General features: G+C 43.3%; 1 protein-coding gene across 1 annotated transcript; it reads right to left on the minus strand.

Moving 5' to 3' along the window:
* Positions 1-1,899: 1,899 nt before the first annotated feature.
* On the minus strand, positions 1,900-26,017 carry LOC129838610 (receptor-type tyrosine-protein phosphatase beta-like; the record flags this gene model as incomplete). Its single annotated transcript, XM_055905698.1, has 8 exons — positions 25,438-26,017; positions 24,129-24,408; positions 12,563-12,820; positions 7,790-8,053; positions 5,830-6,102; positions 5,276-5,539; positions 3,390-3,656; positions 1,900-2,180 (listed from the first exon to the last, which is right to left on the minus strand). Coding segments are annotated over exons 1-8 (1,944 nt in total), but the record flags the coding sequence as incomplete, so codon positions are not given.
* Between the last annotated feature and the right edge of the window lie 517 nt (positions 26,018-26,534).

A 26,534-nucleotide genomic window follows, 5' to 3' on the forward strand; every position in this document is an offset into this window, starting at 1 on the left:
CAGACCCCTTGACTTTTTCCACATTTTGTTACGTTACAGCCTCATTCTAAAAATGGAATGAATAGTTTTTTCCCCCTCATCAATCTACACACAATACCCCATAATGACATCACAATACCCCATAATGACATCACAATACCCCATAATGACATCACAATACCCCATAATGACATCACAATACCCCATAATGGCAAAGCAAAAACAGGTTTTTAGAAATGTACAACTGGATTAACACATTTACATAAGTATTCAGACCCTTTACTCAGTACTTTGTTGAAGCACCTTTGGCAGCAATTACAGCCTTGTGTCTTCTTGAGTATGACGCTACAAACTTGGCACACCTGTATTTGGGGAGTTTCTCCCATACTTCTCTGCAGATCCTCTCAAGCTTTATCAGGTTGGATGAGGAGCATCGCTGCATAGCTGTTTTCAGGTCTCTCCAGAGGTGTCCGATTGGGTTCAAGTCCAGGCTCTGGCTGGGACACTCAGGGATATTCAGAGACTTGTCCTGAAGCCACTCCTGCATTGTATTGGCTGTGTGCTTATGGTTGTTGTCCTGTTGGAAGGTGAACCTTCACCCCAGTCTGAGGTCTTGAGCGTACTGGAACTGGTTTTCATCGAGGATCTCTCTGTACTTTGCTCCGTTCATCTTTCCCTCGATCATGACTAGTCTCCCTGCTGCTGAAAAACATCCCCACAGTATGATGCTGTCACCATCATGCTTCACTGTAGGGATGGTGCCAGGTTTCCTCTAGATGTGATGCTTGGCATTCAAGCCAAAGAGTTCAATCTTGGTTTCATCAGACCAGAGAATCGTGTTTCTCATGGTCTGAGAGTCCTTTAGGTGCCTTTTGGCAAACTCCAAGCGGGTTGTCATGTGCCTTTTACTGAGGAGTGGCTTCCGTCTGACCACACTAGCATAAAGGCCTGATTGGTGGAGTGCTGCAGAGATGGTTGTCCTTCTGGAAGGTTCTCCAATCTCCACAGAGGAATTCTGGAGCTCTGTTAGAGTGACCATCGGGTTCTTGGTCACCTCCCTGACCAAGGACTTTCTCCCCGATTGCCCAGTTTGGCCAGGCGGCCAGCTCTAGGAAGAGTCTAGGTAGTTCCATACGTCTTCCATTTAAGAATGATGGAGGCCACTGTGTTCTTGGGGACCTTCAACGCTGCTGAAATTTGTTGGTACCCTTCCCCAGATCTGTGCTGCAACACAATCCTGTCTCGGAGCTCTACGGACAATTCCTTTGACCTCATGGCTTGGTTTTTGCTCTGACATGCACTGTCAACTGCGGGACCTTACATAGACAGGTGTGTGCCTTTCCAAATCATGTCCAATCAATTGAAATTACCACAAGTGGACTCTAATCAAGTTGTAGAAACATCTCAAGGATGATCAATGGAAACAGGATGCACCTGAACTCAATTTCGAGTCTCACGGAAAAGGGTCTGAACACTTATTAAGGTATTTATGTTTTTTACTTTTCATAAAACCTGTTTTTGCTTTGTCATTATGGGGTATTGTACGTAGATTGATGTGAGTAAATGTTATTTTAATAAATTTTAGAATAAGGCTGTAATGTAACAAAATGTCCAAAAAGTCAAGGGGTCTGAATGCTTTCAGAATGCACTGTAAACAGAGTGATAGATGGTGATCAAGATGAGGGGCCCAAGAGACGGTGTGAGTATACGTGCCTGCATAGGTGTGTGTTGGTTTGTAATGCTGGCGTGCGTGCATGTGTGTGTGTTGGTTTGTAATGCTGGCGTGCGTGCATGTGTGTGTGTTGGTTTGTAATGCTTGCGTGCGTGCATGTGTGTGTGTTGGTTTGTATTGCTTGCGTGCGTGCATGTGTGTGTGTTGGTTTGTAATGCTTGCGTGTGTGCATGTGTGTGTTGGTGTGTGTGTGTGTGTGACCTACGTGTACGAGCCGTCACCACCGTGTTGTTCTGGAAGCTGCCGCTGCGGGTTGCTATGGAGACGGTGTACAGCCTCCCTGGCTTGAGGGAGTTAAACACACACTCTGGGCTTGCCTTAGAAACCACCAGGTTGTGTACGGTCCTGTCACGGTCCTTCAGTAGGACCAGGTAGCTGTCCACATCTCCGAACGCTGGCTGCCACGACACCCCCAGGAAGTCTGGACGACCGTTGTTACTGATCGTAACTTCTCCGACCGCAGCTGGTACTGAGGAGAGAAAGAGAGGGGGGTGGGGGTGGGGGGGGGGCAGAGACCGGTCATCGACAGAGAGGACACAGAGACACACGTTAGAGATAGAAGTCTGGACGACCGTTGTTACTGACCGTAACCTCTCCGACCACAGCTGGTACTGAGGAGAGGAGGGGGGCAGAAACCGGTCATCGACAGAGAGGACACAGAGACACACACGTTAGAGATAGAAGTCTGGACGACCGTTGTTACTGACCGTAACCTCTCCGACCACAGCTGGTACTGAGGAGAGGAGGGGGGCAGAGACCGGTCATCGACAGAGAGGACACAGAGACACACGTTAGAGATAGAAGTCTGGACGACCATTGTTACTGACCGTAACCTCTCCGACCGCAGCTGTCACTCAGAAGGGACAGAAGGACACAACGGTCGTGAGGTCGATTGGGTTCAAATCCTTTCGACCCCCAAACTGTGTTGCCTGCTGAGCTAAAGAGTCTGGCGTTCATGTTGTTTGACATGAATTACTCCTACAACACACCACTGATGATTCAAATTCAATAGACTGACTTGATTAAATGTGGCCTTTAACGTGACATTCAGATACCCAGTGTGACGGGAAAGGTTGAGTTCAAGTGTCCTTTGTTACTATCCCGTTAGCTGAAAGTTAGCCGAAAGTTGTCTGAATGTTATCTGAAAGTGGTGTTTGTTTTCATCAAACCTTTGACCCCCGGACTCTGAAGTTAATTAAAAGGAGGAAGTGGTGGGACCCAAAAATAGCCAGAACTTTCCTGGGGAAGACAATTGAGATCGGACAAGGAAGTCTTTGAACGAGACCTTGGAGAGTTTTGTTGTTGTAGTTGACACAAAGCTTCCTGAACATTCCAGACATTCTCTTTTGGGAAAACAATATTATGTTTCTCTCTCTGAGATTGTATCTTATAATTAATGTTGGTTATTAACAATCACCATAACAATGAGTGATTTACTTCCGATTGTTAGACACCTACCCTTAAACAACACATCTCTAAGCATAGAATAAAGCACGTCTGGTCTTCACTATATTACATACACACATAAACAGCCGTAACGGACAAGACTACCAGGAAGAACATACACAACAACCCCCAAAAACAAACGCCTGGCTCACGTGTCGGTCAGTTGAGGTCAATGTGGACGATACATTTGAGTAACTGCATAAAGATGAACTGTCCCTAATATTTAACTTACCAGTGCGTCCCTCAGCCACGGCCTGCTTCGACACCATCCCACCACTGACAGTACTGACCACCAGCCTGTAGGAGGCACCAGGCCAGAGGTCTCTGAGCTGCAGAGAGGTGGTGTTGGCCGGGACGGTGTGGTTCTGCACTGCCTGGTTGTTGTGGAGGAGCTCCAGGCTGCAGTAGTCCAGGTCTCCAGGGGGGAGCTCCCAGCTGGCCTGTAAGCTGTCCACGTGGCCCTGGTTGCTCAGGTGGACACGCCTCACCTCCATAGGTACTGCAGACAGACAGGCTCAGTTACTGTCAGTCTCCATTTGTAAATAAAGCTTATTTTAACTCAGCAGGCTCATTATTACCCTTTGTGTGTTAGGCTTCATCTGAAGACTCCATTTTGTGAATAAAATAAACTGAGACGAAGTAAAAACATCTCTGTACATGCTGCCTCAAAGTCTGATTGGATAAATACAGTGTTACCATAGAGATGACCTCCGCTACAAAGGGACAGTATCATTGAGTCCCTCTGATTGGATAAATACAGTGTTACCATAGAGATGACCTCCGCTACAAAGGGACAGTATCATTGAGTCCGTCTGATTGGATAAATACAGTGTTACCATAGAGATGACCTCCGCTACAAAGGGACAGTATCATTGAGTCCCTCTGATTGGATAAATACAGTGTTACCATAGAGATGACCTCCGCTACAACGGAACAGTATCATTGAGTCCCTCTGATTGGATAAATATAGTGTTACCATAGAGATGACCTCAGCTACAAAGGGACAGTATCATTCAGTCCCTCTGATTTGATAAATACAGTGTTACCATAGAGATGACCTCAGCTACAAAGGGACAGTATCATTGAGTCCCTCTGATTGGATAAATACAGTGTTACCATAGAGATGACCTCAGCTACAAAGGGACAGTATCATTCAGTCCCTCTGATTTGATAAATACAGTGTTACCATAGAGATGACCTCCGCTACAAAGGGACAGTATCATTGAGTATAACTAATTGGATAAATACAGTGTTAGCATAGAGATGACCTCAGCTACAAAGGGACAGTATCATTCAGTCCCTCTGATTTGATAAATACAGTGTTACCATAGAGATGACCTCAGCTACAAAGGAACAGTATCATTGAGTCCCTCTGATTGGATAAATACAGTGTTACCATAGAGATGACCTCAGCTACAAAGGAACAGTATCATTGAGTCCCTCTGATTGGATAAATACAGTGTTACCATAGAGATGACCTCCGCTACAAAGGGACAGTATCATTGAGTATAACTAATTGGATAAATACAGTGTTACCATAGAGATGACCTCAGCTACAAAGGGACAGTATCATTCAGTCCCTCTGATTTGATAAATACAGTGTTACCATAGAGATGACCTCAGCTACAAAGGAACAGTATCATTGAGTCCCTCTGATTGGATAAATACAGTGTTACCATAGAGATGACCTCAGCTACAATGGAACAGTATCATTGAGTCCCTCTGATTGGATAAATACAGTGTTACCATAGAGATGACCTCAGCTACAAAGGAACAGTATCATTGAGTCCCTCTGATTGGATAAATACAGTGTTACCATAGAGATGACCTCAGCTACAAAGGAACAGTATCATTGAGTCCCTCTGATTGGATAAATACAGTGTTACCATAGAGATGACCTCAGCTACAAAGGAACAGTATCATTGAGTCCCTCTGATTGGATAAATACAGTGTTACCATAGAGATGACCTCAGCTACAAAGGAACAGTATCATTGAGTCCCTCTGATTGGATAAATACAGTGTTACCATAGAGATGACCTCAGCTACAAAGGGACAATCCCTCTGTTTTAGTGTGTTGTGTATACATGTCCATACAGGTGCTATAGCAACCCTCTCACCTGTCCTCCCTAACACCGACACAGAGCTGTTGAGCTCCCCGCTCTTGGTTGTCACGGTGATGGTGAACACGCGTCCGGGCATGAGCACGTTGAAGGTGCACTCCCTCATGTCACGGGTCAGGTCTCTCGTGGCAACCGTGGCGTTGCCATGGCGGAGCTCCACGGCGTAGCCATCCCTGGCTGAGTTGGGGGCGTGACTCCACAGGGCGCTGAGGGAGGTCTCGTCAGCGTGGCGGATATGGAGCTCTGAGACGGGCTTAGGAGCTGGGAGAGAAACAGGGAGGAGAGAGAGAGAGAGAGAGAGAGAGAGAGAGAGAGAGAGAGAGAGAGAGAGAGAGAGAGACAAAGAGAGAGAGACAAAGAGAGAGAGACAAAGAGAGAGAGCGAGACAGGGAGCGGGGTGGATTAAGGGAAAGAGAGAAGGGGAGAAAGAAGGTTTGCAGAAATAGAGAGATCAATGAGATGAAGAGTCATGATGATGTCATGAGTTCTCTTGTCATTCTTACTGATGCCAGTATCTTTCTCCTACTCCATGCTGTTGGTGTGTAGCCTACCTATTCCTCTGTTGCAGTACTCCACAGTGCCTTGCTCCCCAGTGCTTTCCACCATGACCCCAGCCCTGTACGTCCTCCCAGGGACCAGTCCCAGGCCAGAGAAGGTGTGCTCCACCACCCCTTTCTCCACGGTCCTGTTATCCAGAGTCTGGGTCCCATTTAACAGCAGCACCCTGTACTTATCCCAGTCTCCACCAGGGGGAGCCCACATCACCTTCAGAGAGTTGGAGTCATCCAGCGCCACCATAGAGAGCTGGGGCACTTTACCTGGGACTGGGACAGAAGAAGAAAGACCAGTTAAAGGCACAATCTGGAGTATTTCATTTTGTTCATTTATATTAGCAGCTCTCAAAAGGCAGGAAGTAAGAGCCCTCCAGGCGTCAGCATGCTTCAGTTCGGGCCGGCGCCTTTCCTAACGGACGTGCTCGCATACTCCCTGAAAAGACCTGTGGTTAAAAGGTCTCTGAATTTCCTTGAGTGGTACCGTACCTGTGTGTCCATTTGAGACGCTGTAAATAGTCTAAAAGAATTGAAGCTCAAACTCAAGAAATCTTTAATTCATTTTGACATTAGTTGTGTAATTTTTTCATCTAAGTAAGATGTTCAGTGCAGTATTTCTTAATGAAAATATTGGCATTAAAAAACAGTCTTCTCTCGTTGAATGACAACATTGGTCAAGACTTGGTCAACAAGCTGTTGACCAATCACCGATGAAGGGTCATAGACTTCGGCTATCGACTTCGGCTTGCCTCCAGAAAAAAAATGTGGTGCCAAAACACCTGAAAAAAAACCTCACCTAAGAACAAACCCCTCACCTGAGAACAAACCCCTCACCTAAGAACAAAACCCCTCACCTAAGAACAAACCCCTCACCTAAGAACAAACCCCTCATCTAAGAACAAACCCCTCACCTAAGAACAACTCCCTCACCTAAGAACAAAACCCCTCACCTAAGAACAAACCCCTCACCTAAGAACAAACCCCTCATCTAAGAACAAACCCCTCACCTAATAACAAACCCTCACCTAAGAACAAACCCCTCACCTAAGAACAAACCCTCACCTAAGAACAAACCCCTCACCTAAGAACAAACCCTCACCTAAGAACAAACCCCTCACCTAAGAACAAACCCTCACCTAAGAACAAACCCCTCACCTAAGAACAAACCCTCACCTGAGAACAAACCCCTCACCTAAGAACAGACCCTCACCTAAGAACAAACCCCTCACCTAAGAACAAACCCCTCACCGAAGAACAAACCCTCACCTGAGAACAAACCCCTCACCTAAGAACAAACCCCTCACCTAAGAACAAACCCCTCACCTAAGAACAAACCCCTCACCTAAGAACAAACCCCTCACCTAAGAACAAACCCTCACCTAAGAACAAACCCCTCACCTAAGAACAAACCCCTCACCTAAGAACAAACCCTCACCTAAGAACAAACCCCTCACCTAAGAACAAACCCTCACCTAAGAACAAACCCTCACCTAATAACAAACCCCTCACCTAAGAACAAACCATCACCAAATGTCATCATAATATATGCAGGAACTGTTCTGAACTGTTTCTGCTGGGAAGCATGCAGACGCCTTAACACGACTACACAATGGACTAATTCTAATCCACTTGATTAATCCATGAATTATAATCACATAGTTGTGATCTTAGACATCATCGAGGCACTCAATGAGCTCTTTCTGAACCCTTAATAACAGAGCGTTTAAATGAAACAGTCACACTTGAGGGGAATTACCATCTCACCCCCTCCTTTATCCTCTTGGCTTTAATAGCAGAGGCCCTCTTCAACAGGAAGAGTTCTCCTCTCAACAAAGGCTTCAGTGGTTTTCCGAGAACACTAATTGTTAGCATGTTAGACCAGAGACAAGACGTTTTCTTGACCACGACACAGAGTTTGCCCTGGTTTACACAATGTTTTCCTGGTTACGCCTACTGTCACCTGTGTTAGCCGAGGCAGTTGATTGGTTGGAGAGCTCTCCGCTCTTGGTGGCGACAGACACCTGATAGGTCCGTCCGGGTGTCAGCTGGTGGAAGAGGGCCTTTGTGGTGTCAGATGACAGGGTCTTCTCCAGAGGGCTGGTTCCAGACGAGGACAGGGTCACCACTATAGAGTCCACATCACCCTGGGGTCGACTCCATGATGCCCTCAAACTGTCCTGGGTGTTATTGTTCTCTAGCTTCAGGTTGGAGACGGCATAGGGCACTGGAGAGGAAGAGAGAGGGGAGAGAGAAAGGGGGTAGGGGGGAGGGAGAGAGGAGAGGAGAGGGGGAGGGGAGGATAGAGAGGGAAGGGTGGGAGGGAGAGAGAGGCGAGAGGGAGAGAGTGAGGGGGGAGGGAGAGAGAGCGATAGAGGGGGAGGGAGACGGAGAGGGAGGGGAGAGAGGGGAGAGAGACAGGGGGGAGGGAGTGAGAGGAGAGAGAGAGGGAGTGAGAGAGGGGAGAGAGGGGGTAGAGAAAGATAGAGGGAGAGAGAGAGAGCAAGAGGGAGGGAGGGAGAGATAGAGGGGAGAGAGGGGGGAGGGAGAGGAAGAGAGAGGGGGAGGGAGAGAGGGAGAGAGACAAATTCAATCCCTTTTAGACAACTTCTTGGACAAAATGTTTCACTGTAATAGTGAAGGTGTAAACTTCACTATTAGTAGAAAACCTAAACAGTATATTTGACCTCTCAGCTTCCCTATCAAATAAAAAAATGTCAAACAGAAAACATAAGAAAATTAACAACAATGACAAATGGTTTGATGAAGAATGCAAAAAATGTAATTGAGAAACCTGTCCAACCAAAAAACAAAGACCCAGAAAACTTGACTAACATCACTATGGTGAATCACTAAAACAATACAGAAATACACGACGGAAAAAGAAGGAACAGCACGTCAGAAATCAGCTCAATGTAATTGAAGAATCCATAGACTAACCACTTATGGGAAAACACTAAACAAACAACAACACAAAGAATTATCTGTCCAAAAGAGAGAGGTATGGGTAAACCCCTTCTCCAATCTTTTTGGCTCTATAACAAAGAGCAAACAGCAAAAACAGAAAAAAATTATAGCCTAATGATAACTAGCTAACGTTGAACCTGGTTGGGTAGCTTCCTGCAGATTCATGCAGGGTAGTAACGGTATGAGTTGGGAGTATGGTTCATTGTTTAGCTAGCTAGCTAGCTACGTGTCTAAACAAAAGACTCCACTACGTAAGTAACCATTTCAATAGAATGTTCATGATGTCACTGTGACAGCTGTCGATAGACGTAGCTGGTAAATTCTCTCTGGATATCTCCTCTGATTTCAGAGCACTCTCGTCTGTGTGCCAAAGCGCAGAATAACTGACGAATTTACAAACACTGACGAACATTGCCGGTGTCAGTAAACGTTGGCTAAAAAGCGTAATTAAATTGTTGCCAGCAGAACAGTTGCAGTCTCCACTCTGGATAACATGAAAACAGCCTAACCAGCTCTGCTAGGGCGAGTAAAATGGTCAGAGTGAGGTGTTTTCTCATTTGTATTGGAAGTAGCTAGCAAGATAGCCAACATTAGCCAGTTAGATTGGGTGTTTGACTGTCATTGTTAGGTCAGAACAACTCTACTCCTCGGCCAGAGCGTCCAGTGTGCACTCTGAATGCTCCCGAGAGCGAAAACGCACTGAATTTATAAACGGACAATCTGACAATGTTCTGAGTTTACAAACGCCCAGAGCACACTCTGGCACTCCAGATTAAATTTACACCCGTAGTATAAACCAGCCTTTAGTCTTGAAATCTTTGGTTGTTTAATACATGGCCTCACATGTGAATCCTTGAAGACATGGGTGGGGCTAAGGCTTAAGAGGATGTGGACAACGCTGAATGGGTGGAGACAAAGAAGAGCTCTCCAGTAGATGAACCAAATCATTCAAGGGCCATTTTTTTAAAAGTGAGGTTAAACTTCTTGTCAATAGGGGGGCGCTGTTTTCACTTTGGAAAAAATCGTGCCCAAATGAAACGGCCTCGTACTCTTTTCTAGATCATACAATATGCATATTATTATTACTATTGGATGCGAAACACTCAGAAGTTTCTAAAACTGTTTGAATTATGTCTGTGAGTAAAACAGAACTCATTTTGCAGCAAACTTCCATGTAGGAAGTGAAAAATCTGAAAACGAGGCTCTGTTTCAGGGCCTGCCTATTCAATTGCCTTATATTTATCGATATGCATGCACTTCATACGCCTTCCACTAGATGTCAACAGGCAGTGGAAGGTGGAATGGGGTGTCTAACTTGATCTGAGGTCGAACAAGAGCTTTTGGAGTGGCAGGTCAGGAATTTCCTTTGTCTACCAAGGTGCACGAAGCACCTCGATATTGTCTCCTGATAAGTGTTCAGTTTACACGGCGAATATCTCCGGCTCTGATTTTATTTGATACATGTGATAATAACATCGTAGAGTAGGTTTTTTCAACCTAGTTTCATCAGATTATTCAACGTTTATTGGGAATTTTGGAGTTTTCCGTTCATTGCGTCGAGAGAAAATGGGAACGTTATCAACGTTGGCTAGCATTGTGGCGCAAATTCGACAGAAGAAAAGGACATTCTAAAACCAAACAACGATTTATTCTGGACCAAGGACTCCTTGTACAAGATTCTGATGGAAGTTCAGCAAAAGTAAGAACAATTTATGATGTTATTTCGTATTTCTGTGGAAAATGTTGATTCCTATTCTCCGCCGTTTTGGCGAGCGCTGTCTCGCAATAACGCAAGCTGTATGTTATGGTAAAGTTATTTTTAAAAATCTAACACGGCGGTTGCATTAAGAACCAGTGTATCTTTCATTTGCCATACAACAAGTATTTTTATGTAAAGTTTATGATGAGTTCTTTGGTCAGATTAGGTGAGTGTCCAAAATATCTCTGGAGATTCTGGTGAATCGAAGCTACGTATTCACAATGTATAATCAGGATTTGTAGCTCTAAATATGTAAAAAAAAAAAAAAAAAAAAATATATATATATATATATAATATAAAAATGTCAGAAAAATATCCGGACGTTGTGGGAAAAAGATGCTATGTTAGCACAATGTATAACCACTGATTTCAGCTCTAAATATGTACATTTTCGAACAAAATATAAGTGTATTGTATAACCTGATGTTATAAGACTGTCATCTGATGAAGTTGTTCAAGGTTAGTGATTAATTTTATATCTTTTGCTGGTTTTTGCGATAGCTACCTTTTGCGGTGAATAAATGCATTTGTGTGTTTGGCTATTGTGGTAAGCTAATATAATTCTATATTGTGTTTTTGCTGTAAAACACTTAAAAAATCGTAAATATTGGCTGGATTCACAAGATGTTTATCTTTCATTTGCTGTACACCATGTATTTTTCATAAATATTTTATGATGAGTATTTAGGTATTTCCCGTTGCTCTCTGTAATTATTCTGGCTGCTTCGGTGCTATTTGTGATGGTAGCTGCAATGTAAAACTATGATTTATACCTCAAATATGCACATTTTTCGAACAAAACATAAATGTATTGTATAACATGTTATAAGACTGTCATCTGATGAAGTTGTTTCCTGGTTAGTGACTAATTATATCTCTATTTGGTCGGTTTTGTGATAGCTACCTATGCGGTAGAAACATGGTGAAAATATGCGGTTGATTCTTTGGCTATTGTGGTTAGCTAATAGAAATACATATTGTGTTTTCGCTGTAAAACATTTTAAAAATCAGAAATGATGGCTGGATTTACAAGATGTTTATCTTTCATTTGCTGTATTGGACTTGTGATTTCATGAAAATTATATTATATGATATTGCTGTCGCGTTAGGCTAGGCTATGCTAGTCAGCTTTTCTGATGAGGAGGATCCCGGATCCGGGAGAGAGAAGTGGTAGAGATTTTAAGAGTTTATCAACTTTCAAAGCAGAATGACTTTCCCAATGTTCTTCAACTGCAGTGTATGATATTATCAGGAATCAAGTGCAGCCCGTGTGAAGTAACAATGTGGAGACAAGCACAAAGACAGGTGAAACAGATCAGGGCGTGACAGATATACCATTTTATAGCTCCGAGTCCCTACTTTTATCCAATGTAAAAAATAAAATAAAAACACAATTTCAAATTTTGCTACATCAGACCGAATCAAGCCGGTCGGTCACATGTGTGACTGTCCTTGTCTATCAGTGTTTTGTGATTCGTTTTGTGATCGTGTTTCATGTTTTTTGTGGACCCCAGGAAGAGTAGCTGCTGCTTCTGAAAAAGCAAATGGGGATGCTAATAAACCAATAAATAAAGTCAGTCTAAGGCGAAGGTTTACGACGGCTGAATATATTGTGGAAAATTCACACCGATCCCGGACAGTTAAAGACTAACACAGGCTTGGGTGGGTAGGGACTCTGTTAGGAAAGAAAGCAGGCTTGGCCCTTGTGTCCATACCAGACCCTAACACTCAGTCGTTCCCATACACTCAGAACCACAGGATTCAGGGATCAGAGGAGAGGTTGGCGTCTTCCCATATACTATCACATTATTCGTGTGGGCTGAAGACTATGTGAGAAACTCAAAGCTTAAAATAAATATCTGATCACCGAAGAGCTTTGCTGGAATTTGGTGAATTTCTGTTTCTAAATATTGTGATGACTCTAACAGATGTTACGTTGCTGTTACAGACGCTGACGTCATCTAAGGAGAGTCCGTTCCAACGAATCCCATATCACGACTGAATCCTTACCTGTCTGGATTTGTCTTGAGGTGGTACTCTGGCGTCCCCCTGCCTCCGTCACCATGGTGATGTTATACACGCGCCCTGGGACCAGGTTGGTGACAGTGTAGTCTTTAGCGGTGCTCTCCAGAGTCAGGTTTTTCACCACACCCACTCGGTCGGTCAGCAGTAGCCTGAAGCGCTCAGTCCTCCCTGGGCCAGGCTGCCAGGAAACTCCCAGGCTGTCTGAGGTCTCTGATACCTGTAGGCCTCTGACTGTGGATGGACCTGAGAGATAGAATGGGCTGTCAGTGACTGAAACAAGATACCATACATCAAGCTAAGTTTAAACAAAAGTCAAGTTGGCAATTCACTCATAAAGCACAGGTACATTTTTGATATTCAGGGGAATGACAGGTCAGGGGAATGACAGGACAGGGGAATGACAGGTCAGGGGAATGACAGGACAGGGGAATGGCAGGACAGGGGAATGACAGGCCAGGGGAATGACTGGTATGGGGAATGACAGGTCAGGGGAATGACAGGCCAGGGGAATGACAGGCCAGGGGAATGACAGGTCAGGGGAATGACAGGCCAGGGGAATGACAGGTCAGGGGAATGACAGGACAGGGGAATGACAGGTCAGGGGAATGACAGGTCAGGGGAATGACAGGTCAGGGGAATGACAGGCCAGGGGAATGACTGGTATGGGGAATGACAGGACAGGAGAATGACAGGTCAGGGGAATGACAGGTCAGGGGAATGACGGGTCAGGGGAATGACAGGTCAGAGGAATGACAGGTCAGGGGAATGACAGGTCAGAGGAATGACAGGTCAGGGGAATGACAGGTCAGGGGAATGACAGGTCAGGGGAATGACAGGTCAGGGGAATGACGGGTCAGGGGAATGACGGGTCAGGGGAATGACGGGTCAGGGGAATGACAGGTCAGGGGAATGACAGGTCAGAGGAATGACAGGTCAGGGGAATGACAGGTCAGGGGAATGACGGGTCAGGGGAATGACAGGTCAGAGGAATGACAGGTCAGGGGAATGACTGATGAACAACGCTGTGACACAATGTTTCGTTAGGAGAGGAGGGACAGCAGGCAGATCTTCACAGACAGTAGACGGAGCTACAGGTCTTTACTCTCTGAGAGGAATGACTGGGACTGTTATACAATGTCTCATCAGAGGTGTGGTGGTACATTAAACTACACAGAGACTGATGACATTACTGTTACACCGTGTTTCATCAGTCAGAGGTGTGGTGGTACATTAAACTACACAGAGACTGATGACCAGTAGAGAGACTCTGAGCACAGACCAGTAGAGAGACTCTGAGCACAGACCAGTAGAGAGACTCTGAGAACAGACCAGTAGAGAGGCTCTGAGAACAGACCAGTAGAGAGGCTCTGAGAACAGACCAGTAGAGAGGCTCTGAGAACAGACCAGTAGAGAGACTCTGAGAACAGACCAGTAGAGAGGCTCTGAGAACAGACCAGTAGAGAGGCTCTGAGAACAGACCAGTAGAGAGACTCTGAGAACAGACCAGTAGAGAGACTCTGAGAACAGACCAGTAGAGAGGCTCTGAGAACAGACCAGTAGAGAGACTCTGAGAACAGACCAGTAGAGAGACTCTGAGAACAGACCAGTAGAGAGACTCTGAGAACAGAACAGTAGAGGGACTCTGAGAACAGACCAGTAGAGAGACTCTGAGAACAGAACAGTAGAGGGACTCTGAGAACAGACCAGTAGAGAGACTCTGAGAACAGAACAGTAGAGAGACTCTGAGAACAGACCAGTAGAGAGACTCTGAGAACAGACCAGTAGAGAGACTCTGAGAACAGACCAGTAGAGAGACTCTGAGAACAGACCAGTAGAGAGACTCTGAGAACAGACTATTAGAGGGGTGCGTGGTGGAGATGGCGGAAGTAGATAGGATTGTTTCATGACTGTTTAAAGTTCTCTGATCACGGCTTCAGCCCCGGTCAGGCCCACGAGCCCCCGCTAGCCCGCAGGGAGGGGATGATGGGAAGCGAGAGAGGAGAAAAAGGGGACCTTTTAGATGGGTGGGGAGGGGGCAGGAGGCGAGCCCTGACTCCCTATCCCAGGCGGGCAGGCGCCCATTTGGGTGGGTACCGAGGTGCGTTAACGAGCCTCTCCTGTGGTGGTACTGACAGAATAGAACAATGACATTCTGGAATGCCAGAATGTCATTGTATTTGGTAGGACGTATTAACATGGCATAGAGAAACCCCCTTTTTGTGGCTGATTTCACAGACAATGAAAGTCGACTTCCTCATGTCTACAGTCACATTGGAATGACCAAGATGCATTCCTTTATTGTCTTCTAATTAGTTTCAATGTTAGTATGATACCTCTAGCCACGGATGATCTAAACGCCACGGTGGTATCTAAATGTTAGTATGACACCTCTAGCCACGGATGATCTAAACGCCACGGTGGTATCTAAATGTATTCTGTGTTAAAATAGCTCTAGAGAAGAAGTGACGTTCCATCTGATGGAGGGCATTGCGCCCAGAAAGGGGCGGAGCTTAGTATGATGTACAACACATTCGGAAAGTATTCAGACCGCTTCTAAATGATTTGTTACATTACAGCCTCATCAATCTACCCACAATACCCCATAATGACTTCTAAATGATTTGTTACGTTACAGCCTCATCAATCTACCCACAATACCCCATAATGACTTCTAAATGATTTGTTACGTTACAGCCTCATCAATCTACCCACAATACCCCATAATGACTTCTAAATGATTTGTTACGTTACAGCCTCATCAATCTACCCACAATACCCCATAATGACTTCTAAATGATTTGTTACGTTACAGCCTCATCAATCTACCCACAATACCCCATAATGACTTCTAAATGATTTGTTACGTTACAGCCTCATCAATCTACCCACAATACCCCATAATGACTTCTAAGTGATTTGTTACGTTACAGTCTCGTCAGTCTACCCACAATACCCCATAATGACTTCTAAATGACTTGTTACGTTACAGCCTCGTCAATCTACCCACAATACCCCATAATGACTTCTAAGTGATTTGTTACGTTACAGCCTCGTCAATCTACCCACAATACCCCATAATGACTTCTAAATGATTTGTTACGTTACAGCCTCATCAATCTACCCACAATACCCCATAATGACTTCTAAATGATTTGTTACGTTACAGCCTCGTCAATCTACCCACAATACACCATAATGACTTCTAAATGATTTGTTACGTTACAGCCTCATCAATCTACCCACAATACCCCATAATGACTTCTAAATGATTTGTTACGTTACAGCCTCACCAATCTACACACAATACCCCATAATGACTTCTAAATGATTTGTTACGTTACAGCCTCACCAATCTACCCACAATACCCCATAATGACTTCTAAATGATTTGTTACGTTACAGCCTCATCAATCTACCCACAATACCCCATATTGACATCTAAATGATTTGTTACGTTACAGTCTCGTCAGTCTACCCACAATACCCCATAATGACTTCTAAATGATTTGTTACGTTACAGCCTCGTCAATCTACCCACAATACCCCATAATGACTTCTAAGTGATTTGTTACGTTACAGCCTCGTCAATCTACCCACAATACCCCATAATGACTTCTAAATGATTTGTTACGTTACAGCCTCATCAATCTACCCACAATACCCCATAATGACTTCTAAATGATTTGTTACGTTACAGCCTCGTCAATCTACCCACAATACCCCATAATGACTTCTAAATGATTTGTTACGTTACAGCCTCATCAATCTACCCACAATACCCCATAATGACTTCTAAATGATTTGTTACGTTACAGCCTCACCAATCTACACACAATACCCCATAATGACTTCTAAATGATTTGTTACGTTACAGCCTCACCAATCTACACACAATACCCCATAATGACAAAGCAGAAACTGTTTTTTAGAAATTTGAGAAAATAAATAAAACAAAAAATCTAATTTACATAAGTTTTCAGACCCTTTATTCAGTACTTTGTTGAAGCACCGTTGACAGCGATTACAGCCTTGTGTCTTCTTGGGTATGACGCTACAAGCTTGGCACACCTGTATGTGGGGAGTTTCTCCCATTCTTCTCTGCAGATCCTCTCAAGCTCTGTCAGGTTGGATGGAGAGTGTCACTGCACATCTATTTTCAGGTCTCTCCAGACAAGTTCAATCAGGTTCAAGTCCGGGATCTGGCTAGGCCACTCAAGGACATTCAGAAACTTTTTCCGAAGCCACTACTGCATTGTCTTGGCTGTGTGCTTAGGGTCATTGTCCTGTTGGAAGGTGAACCTTCGCCCCAGTCTGAGGTCCTGAGCACCCTGGAGCAAGTTTTTATTAACGATCTCTCTGTACTTTGCTCCGTTCATCTTTCCCTTGATCCTGACTAGTCTCCTAGTCTCTGCCGCTGAAAAACATCCCCACAGCATGATGCTGCCACCACCATTATTCACCATAGGGATGGTAACAGGTTTCCTCCAGAGGTGACGTTTGGCATTCAAGCCAAGAAGTTCAAACTTGGATTCATCAGACCAGAAGAATTTGTTTCTTATGGTCTGAGAGTCCTTTAGGTGCCTTTTGTCAAACTCCAAGCAGGCTGTCATGTGCCTTTTACTGAGGAGTGGCTTCCTTCTGGCCACTCTACCATAGAGGCCTAATTGTGGAGTGCTGCAGAGATGGTTGCCCTTCTGGAAGGTTCTCCCATCTCCACAGAGGAACGCGGGAGCTCTGTTAGAGTGACCATCGGGTTCTTGGTCACCTCCCTGACCAATGGCCTTCTCCCCCAATTGCTCAGTTTGGCCGTGCGGCCAGCTCTAGGTAGAGTCTAAGTGGTTCCATACGTCTTCCATTTAAGAATGATGGAGGCCACTGTGTTCTTGGGGATCTTCAATGATGCAGAAATGTTCTGGTACCCTTCCCCAGATCTGTGGTTCGACACAATCCTGTCTCGGAGCTCTACGGACAATTCCTTCAACCTCATGGCTTGGTTTTTGCTCTGACATGCACTGTCAACTGTGGGACCTTATATAGACAGGTGTGTGCCTTTCCAAATCATGTCCAATCAATTAAATTTACCACAGGTGAACTACAATCAAGTTCCAGAAACATCTGAAGGATGATCATGGAAACAGGATGCACCAGAGCTCAATTTCGAGTCTCCTAGCAAAGGATATTTCTGTTTCTTATTTTGAATACTTTTGCTAAAATATCTAAAAACCTGTTTTCACTTTGTCATTATGGGGGTATTGTGATGTCATTATGGGGTATTGTGATGTCATTATGGGGGTATTGTGATGTCATTATGGGGTATTGTGACATCATTAAGGGGTATTGTGATGTCCTTATGGGATATTGTGATGTCCTTATGGGGTATTGTGATGTGATTATGGGGTATTGTGATGTCATTATGGGGTATTGCGATGTCATTATGGGGTATTGTGATGTCATTATGGGGTATTGTGTGTTGATTGATGTTTTTTTAATTTATTTAATCGATTTTAGAATAAGGCTGTAATGTAACAAAATGTGGAAAAAGGGGGTCTGAATATTTTCGAATGCACTGTATGACCAGACTTAGAGTCTGTTAAAGGTCTCAGTGTGATGTATGACTAGACTAGAGTCTGTTAAAGGTCTCAGTATGACCAGACTAGAGTTTGTTAAAGGTCTCAGTGTGATGTATGACCAGACTAGAGTCTGTTAAAGGTCTCAGTATGGTGTATGACTAGACTAGAGTCTGTTAAAGGTCTCAGTGTGATGTATGACTAGACTAGAGTATGTTAAAGGTCTTAGTATGATGTATGACCAGACTAGAGTCTGTTAAAGGTCTCAGTATGATGTATGACCAGACTAGAGTCTGTTAAAGGTCTCAGTGTGATGTATGACTAGACTAGAGTCTGTTAAAGGTCTTAGTATGATGTATGACCAGACTAGAGTCTGTTAAAGGTCTCAGTACGATGTATGACTAGACTAGAGTCTGTTAAAGGTCTCAGTGTGATGTATGACTAGACTAGAGCCTGTTAAAGGTCTTAGTATGATGTATGACCAGACTAGAGTCTGTTAAAGGTCTCAGTATGATGTATGACTAGAATAGAGTCTGTTAAAGGTCTCAGTATGATGTATGACTAGAATAGAGTATGTTAAAGGTCTCAGTGTGATGTATGACTAGACTAGAGTCTGTTAAAGGTCTTAGTATGATGTTTGACTAGACTAGAGTCTGTTAAAGGTCTCAGTGTGATGTATGACTAGACTAGAGTCTGTTAAAGGTCTCAGTATGATGAATGACGAGACTAGAGTATGTTAAAGGTCTCAGTGTGATGGATGACTAGACTAGAGTCTGTTAAAGGTCTCAGTGTGATGTATGACTAGACTAGAGTCTGTTAAAGGTCTCAGTATGACCAGACTAGAGTCTGTTAAAGGTCTCAATATGATTTATGACCAGACTAGAGTATGTTAAAGGTCTCAGTGTGATGTATGACTAGACTAGAGTCTGTTAAAGGTCTTAGTATGATGTTTGACTAGACTAGAGTCTGTTAAAGGTCTCAGTGTGATGTATGACTAGACTAGAGTCTGTTAAAGGTCTCAGTATGATGAATGACGAGACTAGAGTATGTTAAAGGTCTCAGTGTGATGGATGACTAGACTAGAGTATGTTAAAGGTCTCAGTGTGATGTATGACTAGAATAGAGTCTGTTAAAGGTCTCAGTGTGATGTATGACCAGACTAGAGTCTGTTAAAGGTCTCAGTGTGATGGATGACTAGACTAGAGTCTGTTAAAGGTCTCAGTGTGATGGATGACTAGACTAGAGTCTGTTAAATGTCTCAGTATGATGTATGACTAGACTAGAGTCTGTTAAAGGTCTCAGTATGATGAATGACGAGACTAGAGTATGTTAAAGGTCTCAGTGTGATGGATGACTTGACTAGAGTCTGTTAAAGGTCTCAGTGTGATGTATGACTAGACTAGAGTCTGTTAAAGGTCTTAGTATGATGTATGACCAGACTAGAGTCTGTTAAAGGTCTCAGTATGATGTATGACTAGACTAGAGTCTGTTAAAGGTCTCAGTGTGATGTATGACTAGACTAGAGCCTGTTAAAGGTCTTAGTATGATGTATGACCAGACTAGAGTCTGTTAAAGGTCTCAGTATGATGTATGACTAGAATAGAGTCTGTTAAAGGTCTCAGTATGATGTATGACTAGAATAGAGTATGTTAAAGGTCTCAGTGTGATGTATGACTAGACTAGAGTCTGTTAAAGGTCTTAGTATGATGTTTGACTAGACTAGAGTCTGTTAAAGGTCTCAGTGTGATGTATGACTAGACTAGAGTCTGTTAAAGGTCTCAGTATGATGAATGACGAGACTAGAGTATGTTAAAGGTCTCAGTGTGATGGATGACTAGACTAGAGTCTGTTAAAGGTCTCAGTGTGATGTATGACTAGACTAGAGTCTGTTAAAGGTCTCAGTATGACCAGACTAGAGTCTGTTAAAGGTCTCAATATGATTTATGACCAGACTAGAGTATGTTAAAGGTCTCAGTGTGATGTATGACTAGACTAGAGTCTGTTAAAGGTCTTAGTATGATGTTTGACTAGACTAGAGTCTGTTAAAGGTCTCAGTGTGATGTATGACTAGACTAGAGTCTGTTAAAGGTCTCAGTATGATGAATGACGAGACTAGAGTATGTTAAAGGTCTCAGTGTGATGGATGACTAGACTAGAGTATGTTAAAGGTCTCAGTGTGATGTATGACTAGAATAGAGTCTGTTAAAGGTCTCAGTGTGATGTATGACCAGACTAGAGTCTGTTAAAGGTCTCAGTGTGACTAGACTAGAGTATGTTAAAGGTCTCAGTGTGATGTATGACTAGACTAGAGTCTGTTAAATGTCTCAGTATGATGTATGACTAGACTAGAGTCTGTTAAAGGTCTCAGTATGATGAATGACCAGATTAGAGTCTGTTAAATGTCTTAGTATGATGTATGACCAGACTAGAGTCTGTTAAAGGTCTCAGTATGATGTATGACTAGACTAGAGTCTGTTAAAGGTCTCAGTGTGATGTATGACTAGACTAGAGCCTGTTAAAGGTCTTAGTATGATGTATGACCAGACTAGAGTCTGTTAAAGGTCTCAGTATGATGTATGACTAGAATAGAGTCTGTTAAAGGTCTCAGTATGATGTATGACTAGAATAGAGTATGTTAAAGGTCTCAGTGTGATGTATGACTAGACTAGAGTCTGTTAAAGGTCTTAGTATGATGTTTGACTAGACTAGAGTCTGTTAAAGGTCTCAGTGTGATGTATGACTAGACTAGAGTCTGTTAAAGGTCTCAGTATGATGAATGACGAGACTAGAGTATGTTAAAGGTCTCAGTGTGATGGATGACTAGACTAGAGTCTGTTAAAGGTCTCAGTGTGATGTATGACTAGACTAGAGTCTGTTAAAGGTCTCAGTATGACCAGACTAGAGTCTGTTAAAGGTCTCAATATGATTTATGACCAGACTAGAGTATGTTAAAGGTCTCAGTGTGATGTATGACTAGACTAGAGTCTGTTAAAGGTCTTAGTATGATGTTTGACTAGACTAGAGTCTGTTAAAGGTCTCAGTGTGATGTATGACTAGACTAGAGTCTGTTAAAGGTCTCAGTATGATGAATGACGAGACTAGAGTATGTTAAAGGTCTCAGTGTGATGGATGACTAGACTAGAGTATGTTAAAGGTCTCAGTGTGATGTATGACTAGAATAGAGTCTGTTAAAGGTCTCAGTGTGATGTATGACCAGACTAGAGTCTGTTAAAGGTCTCAGTGTGATGGATGACTAGACTAGAGTCTGTTAAAGGTCTCAGTGTGATGGATGACTAGACTAGAGTCTGTTAAATGTCTCAGTATGATGTATGACTAGACTAGAGTCTGTTAAAGGTCTCAGTATGATGAATGACGAGACTAGAGTATGTTAAAGGTCTCAGTGTGATGGATGACTTGACTAGAGTCTGTTAAAGGTCTCAGTGTGATGTATGACTAGACTAGAGTCTGTTAAAGGTCTTAGTATGATGTATGACCAGACTAGAGTCTGTTAAAGGTCTCAGTATGATGTATGACTCGACTAGAGTCTGTTAAAGGTCTCAGTGTGATGTATGACTAGACTAGAGCCTGTTAAAGGTCTTAGTATGATGTATGACCAGACTAGAGTCTGTTAAAGGTCTCAGTATGATGTATGACTAGAATAGAGTCTGTTAAAGGTCTCAGTATGATGTATGACTAGAATAGAGTATGTTAAAGGTCTCAGTGTGATGTATGACTAGACTAGAGTCTGTTAAAGGTCTTAGTATGATGTTTGACTAGACTAGAGTCTGTTAAAGGTCTCAGTGTGATGTATGACTAGACTAGAGTCTGTTAAAGGTCTCAGTATGATGAATGACGAGACTAGAGTATGTTAAAGGTCTCAGTGTGATGGATGACTAGACTAGAGTCTGTTAAAGGTCTCAGTGTGATGTATGACTAGACTAGAGTCTGTTAAAGGTCTCAGTATGACCAGACTAGAGTCTGTTAAAGGTCTCAATATGATTTATGACCAGACTAGAGTATGTTAAAGGTCTCAGTGTGATGTATGACTAGACTAGAGTCTGTTAAAGGTCTTAGTATGATGTTTGACTAGACTAGAGTCTGTTAAAGGTCTCAGTGTGATGTATGACTAGACTAGAGTCTGTTAAAGGTCTCAGTATGATGAATGACGAGACTAGAGTATGTTAAAGGTCTCAGTGTGATGGATGACTAGACTAGAGTATGTTAAAGGTCTCAGTGTGATGTATGACTAGAATAGAGTCTGTTAAAGGTCTCAGTGTGATGTATGACCAGACTAGAGTCTGTTAAAGGTCTCAGTGTGACTAGAATAGAGTCTGTTAAAGGTCTCAGTGTGATGTATGACCAGACTAGAGTCTGTTAAAGGTCTCAGTGTGACTAGACTAGAGTATGTTAAAGGTCTCAGTGTGATGTATGACTAGACTAGAGTCTGTTAAATGTCTCAGTGTGATGTATGACCAGACTAGAGTCTGTTAAATGTCTCAGTGTGATGTATGACCAGACTAGAGTCTGTTAAAGGTCTCAGTGTGACTAGACTAGAGTCTGTTAAAGGTCTCAGTGTGACTAGACTAGAGTATGTTAAATGTCTCAGTATGATGTATGACTAGACTAGAGTCTGTTAAAGGTCTCAGTATGATGAATGACCAGATTAGAGTCTGTTAAATGTCTTAGTATGATGTATGACTAGACTAGAGTCTGTTAAAGGTCTTAGTATGATGTATGACCAGGGTCTGTTAAAGGGGACATAGCATGCTGAGAAGGTCAAGAGCGGTGCCATGCACCCTAATCGGCCCAGACCCTGTGAACCAAACATAGTGTCCTGCCCTCCACTCCCACACCCCACCCGCAGGACTCCCTGTATCCGTTAGTACAAAGGAACAATGGAGTCAGGAAATAGCTGGGGTCAGGGAGAGAGAGAGAGAGAGAGGGGGGGAGCTAGAGAGAGTCTGGAAATACACACTTAAGGTCAGATACTTCTGTTCTGGGCCCCTGCCAAGTGTATGTTCACTTATACAGATGTAGGATATTCATTTAAGCAAGTTTGCTACAGCAGGAAAATAATCCAACAGCGACAGGAAATGTAAATTATTATGTGGATTATAATGAATGGACATTTTAATAGGGGTTGATACGTTTTGTAAAGTTGTTTTACGTTACGTTAGGGCAAATCAAGTAAGACATTTCAAAGGGGAAATTGCTAACTTTAGAATACTTTTAAAAACTAAAATACTCTACAAGTTTGCATTTCCTGCTGTGCAGTTCTCAGCAACAAAAGAGGGATCAAATTAAGATCCTACATCTGTAGAGCCATGTGCGTACACACGCTTGCAGACATGAGCAGGCAAACATACATACACCCACAAGAAAACACGCACATGCACAAAAACACACACACACACACACACACACACACACACACACACACACACACACACACACACACACACACACACACACACACACACACACACACACACACACACACACACACACACACACACTTTTACTGGTTTATCACTCTCTCTCAGCAGGGTTTCAGTTCCTGTGGTCATATAAGTGAAGCCGAGGGAAAACCACATGAAATGTAACAAAAAAAGACTGTAGGATGCGATGACAGGCAGCAGAGAGCTCTCTCCCTCGTAGGACACAAGTGGAAAAGCCTGCTGCAACAGATAGTAGAATAGGTAACCTCACGGTGTATCCAAGAGTAGAGGAAACGTGGCAACCGTAAGAACACAGTCAGAGAAGCTAATGACATGTGGATTTAAGACATTATAAATGCATTACTCCATAATAAATATCAATGAGAAAAAGTGACTATGAAACACTGACTAAACTATACATCATTTGCTGTACACAAATCATATTATTAGATATTGATTTGAAATAGACAAATCAAGGAGACAAAAAAAACTATTCTATAATCTATTTTCCCCCAACATTTAATCCTCAACAAAAGCACAACTTACTGGTCTGCAGGGTGACATTGGCCCGTTGTTGATCTGTGGTCGACGTGATTTCCAGGATGTACGACGTTCCGGGTTCTAAACTCACTACCTGGCATTGAAACGTACTGTTTTCCTCCGGCTCCTTCACACAGTGTGTTACTAGAGAGCTGCTGTCCACAGATAACACAGTGAAGTTACACTCCTGTCCCGCCGTAGTCACTCTTAATGTTATAGATTCCATACTGGTGTTGGCCTCGGTTACGTTTATGCTACATTTCTGGTCCTCGGCGGCGGCTACACACTGAAAAGAAATGATGTAATGTGTCAGAATAACATTGTATAGCACGTGTAAGCTTTGTTGACACCCAAATGTTTTGGTGAATCTCAAAACACAACAGTATCATACAAACAGCAGCTTCAATCTCTCTCTAGCCTCTATAGCATCTAGTCTCTCTAGCCTCTAGCCTCTCTAGCCTCTAGCCTCTCTAACCTCTAGTCTCTCTAGTCTCTCTAGTCTCTCTAGCCTCTCTAACCTCTAGTCTCTCTAGCCTCTCTAGCCTTTAGCCTCTCTAGCCTCTCTAGCCTCTCTAGCCTCTCTAGTCTCTCTAGCCTCTCTAGCCTCTAGTCTCTCTAGCCTATAGTCTCTCTAGCCTCTCTAGCCTCTCTAGACTCTAGTCTCTCTAGCCTATAGTCTCTCTAGCCTCTAGCCTCTCTAACCTCTAGTCTCTCTAGCCTCTCTAGCCTCTAGTCTCTCTAGCCTCTCTAGCCTCTCTAGCCTCTCTAGTCTCTCTAGCCTCTCTAGCCTCTAGTCTCTCTAGCCTATAGTCTCTCTAGCCTCTCTAGCCTCTCTAGACTCTAGTCTCTCTAGCCTATAGTCTCTCTAGCCTCTAGCCTCTCTAACCTCTAGTCTCTCTAGTCTCTCTAGCCTCTCTAACCTCTAGTCTCTCTAGCCTCTCTAGCCTTTAGTCTCTCTAGCCTCTCTAGCCTCTCTAGCCTCTCTAGTCTCTCTAGCCTCTCTAGCCTCTAGTCTCTCTAGCCTATAGTCTCTCTAGCCTCTCTAGCCTCTCTAGACTCTAGTCTCTCTAGCCTATAGTCTCTCTAGCCTCTAGCCTCTCTAACCTTTAGTCTCTCTAGCCTCTCTAGCCTCTAGTCTCTCTAGCCTCTCTAGCCTCTAGTCTCTGTAGCCTCTAGCCTCTCTAGCCTCTCTAGTCTACAGAAACATTTATATGAACAGAAATAAAAATATTTAAACTTTTGAAACATATTGATGAGACTTCCATCAAGTGGTTCATTGGATATAATGGATGAAATTATAGTTTTCTAGACTTACCAAGAGAATCCCTGATGCCACACAAAGTGTTAAACAAAAAACTTTACATTTCAGCATTTTGATTGTTGGTTAATACATTATTCACATCCCCAAAAAATTTAAATCCAAAAGCGCATAATCCAAAACCATATTCCAAAACGATACGGCAATCAGTAGAACTGCCTCGTCCACTTGAGTAAAACTAAAGTCCCGTGAAGCCTTGCAGTTGCAATGTTCCAAAATCACCCAGAAAAATTGAATGATTCAGTAATTCAGTAGTAAACACTCCTAGTGTGAAGACAACCGGTCACAGTGTCACGTTGGAGACTTCCATCTGTTCCACCTCCTCCAAAACAGATACTTGAGTCCTTACAGGATATCCTCAACCAGTAGAATGTTTGTATGACTCCAGCTCCAAGCATTCAACAAGACCCCCCCTAGACTCTGAATAAGGCAACACCACAGTGGTGGGTACGAGTCAAATAGTGAGTGGTTGATACTTCTGTCTCTATAAGTAAAACTTCAATACAAATCTACTTTTTTATAGATGTGTTTTAAAATATGTGTCTCTAAACTTTCCCCCTTGGAGAGAGAGAGAGAGAATCCAAAGTCTTTGTTCTCCAGAACTACTTTTAGGTAGTCCACTCCTTTTTCCTTCCTGTATGTATGTTCTCTCTCTCTCTCTCTCTCTCTCTCTCTCTCTCTCTCTCTCTCTCTCTCTCTCTCTCTCTCTCTCTCTCTCTCTCTCTCTCTCTCTCTCTCTCTCTCTCTCTCTCTCTCTCTCTCTCTCTCTCTCTCTCTCTCTCTCTCTCTCTCTCTCTCTCTCTCTCTCTCTCTCTCTCTCTCTCTCTCTCTCTCTCTCTCTCTCTCCTCAGAGCTCGAAATGCATTTTCTATTCTAGTTCGTTTTCAATTTCCGGCAAATGAGCATAGTCTGTTGGGTATGACAATAACATCAAACCTCAACAAATACAGTTTCCGTTGACATTTTCACAGACCTACAGTGCAGTCTGGAGCCCTGAAATACTTTATGCATCTGTTTCAGAGCCTGTGTCTTCTGACTGTGTTTCAACATTTCACTTGAACACATTTCACTTTACAACATTACCATTGTTTAAA

This window comes from Salvelinus fontinalis, chromosome 39 (assembly GCF_029448725.1).
Source record: "Salvelinus fontinalis isolate EN_2023a chromosome 39, ASM2944872v1, whole genome shotgun sequence".
Taxonomy (NCBI): domain Eukaryota; kingdom Metazoa; phylum Chordata; class Actinopteri; order Salmoniformes; family Salmonidae; genus Salvelinus; species Salvelinus fontinalis.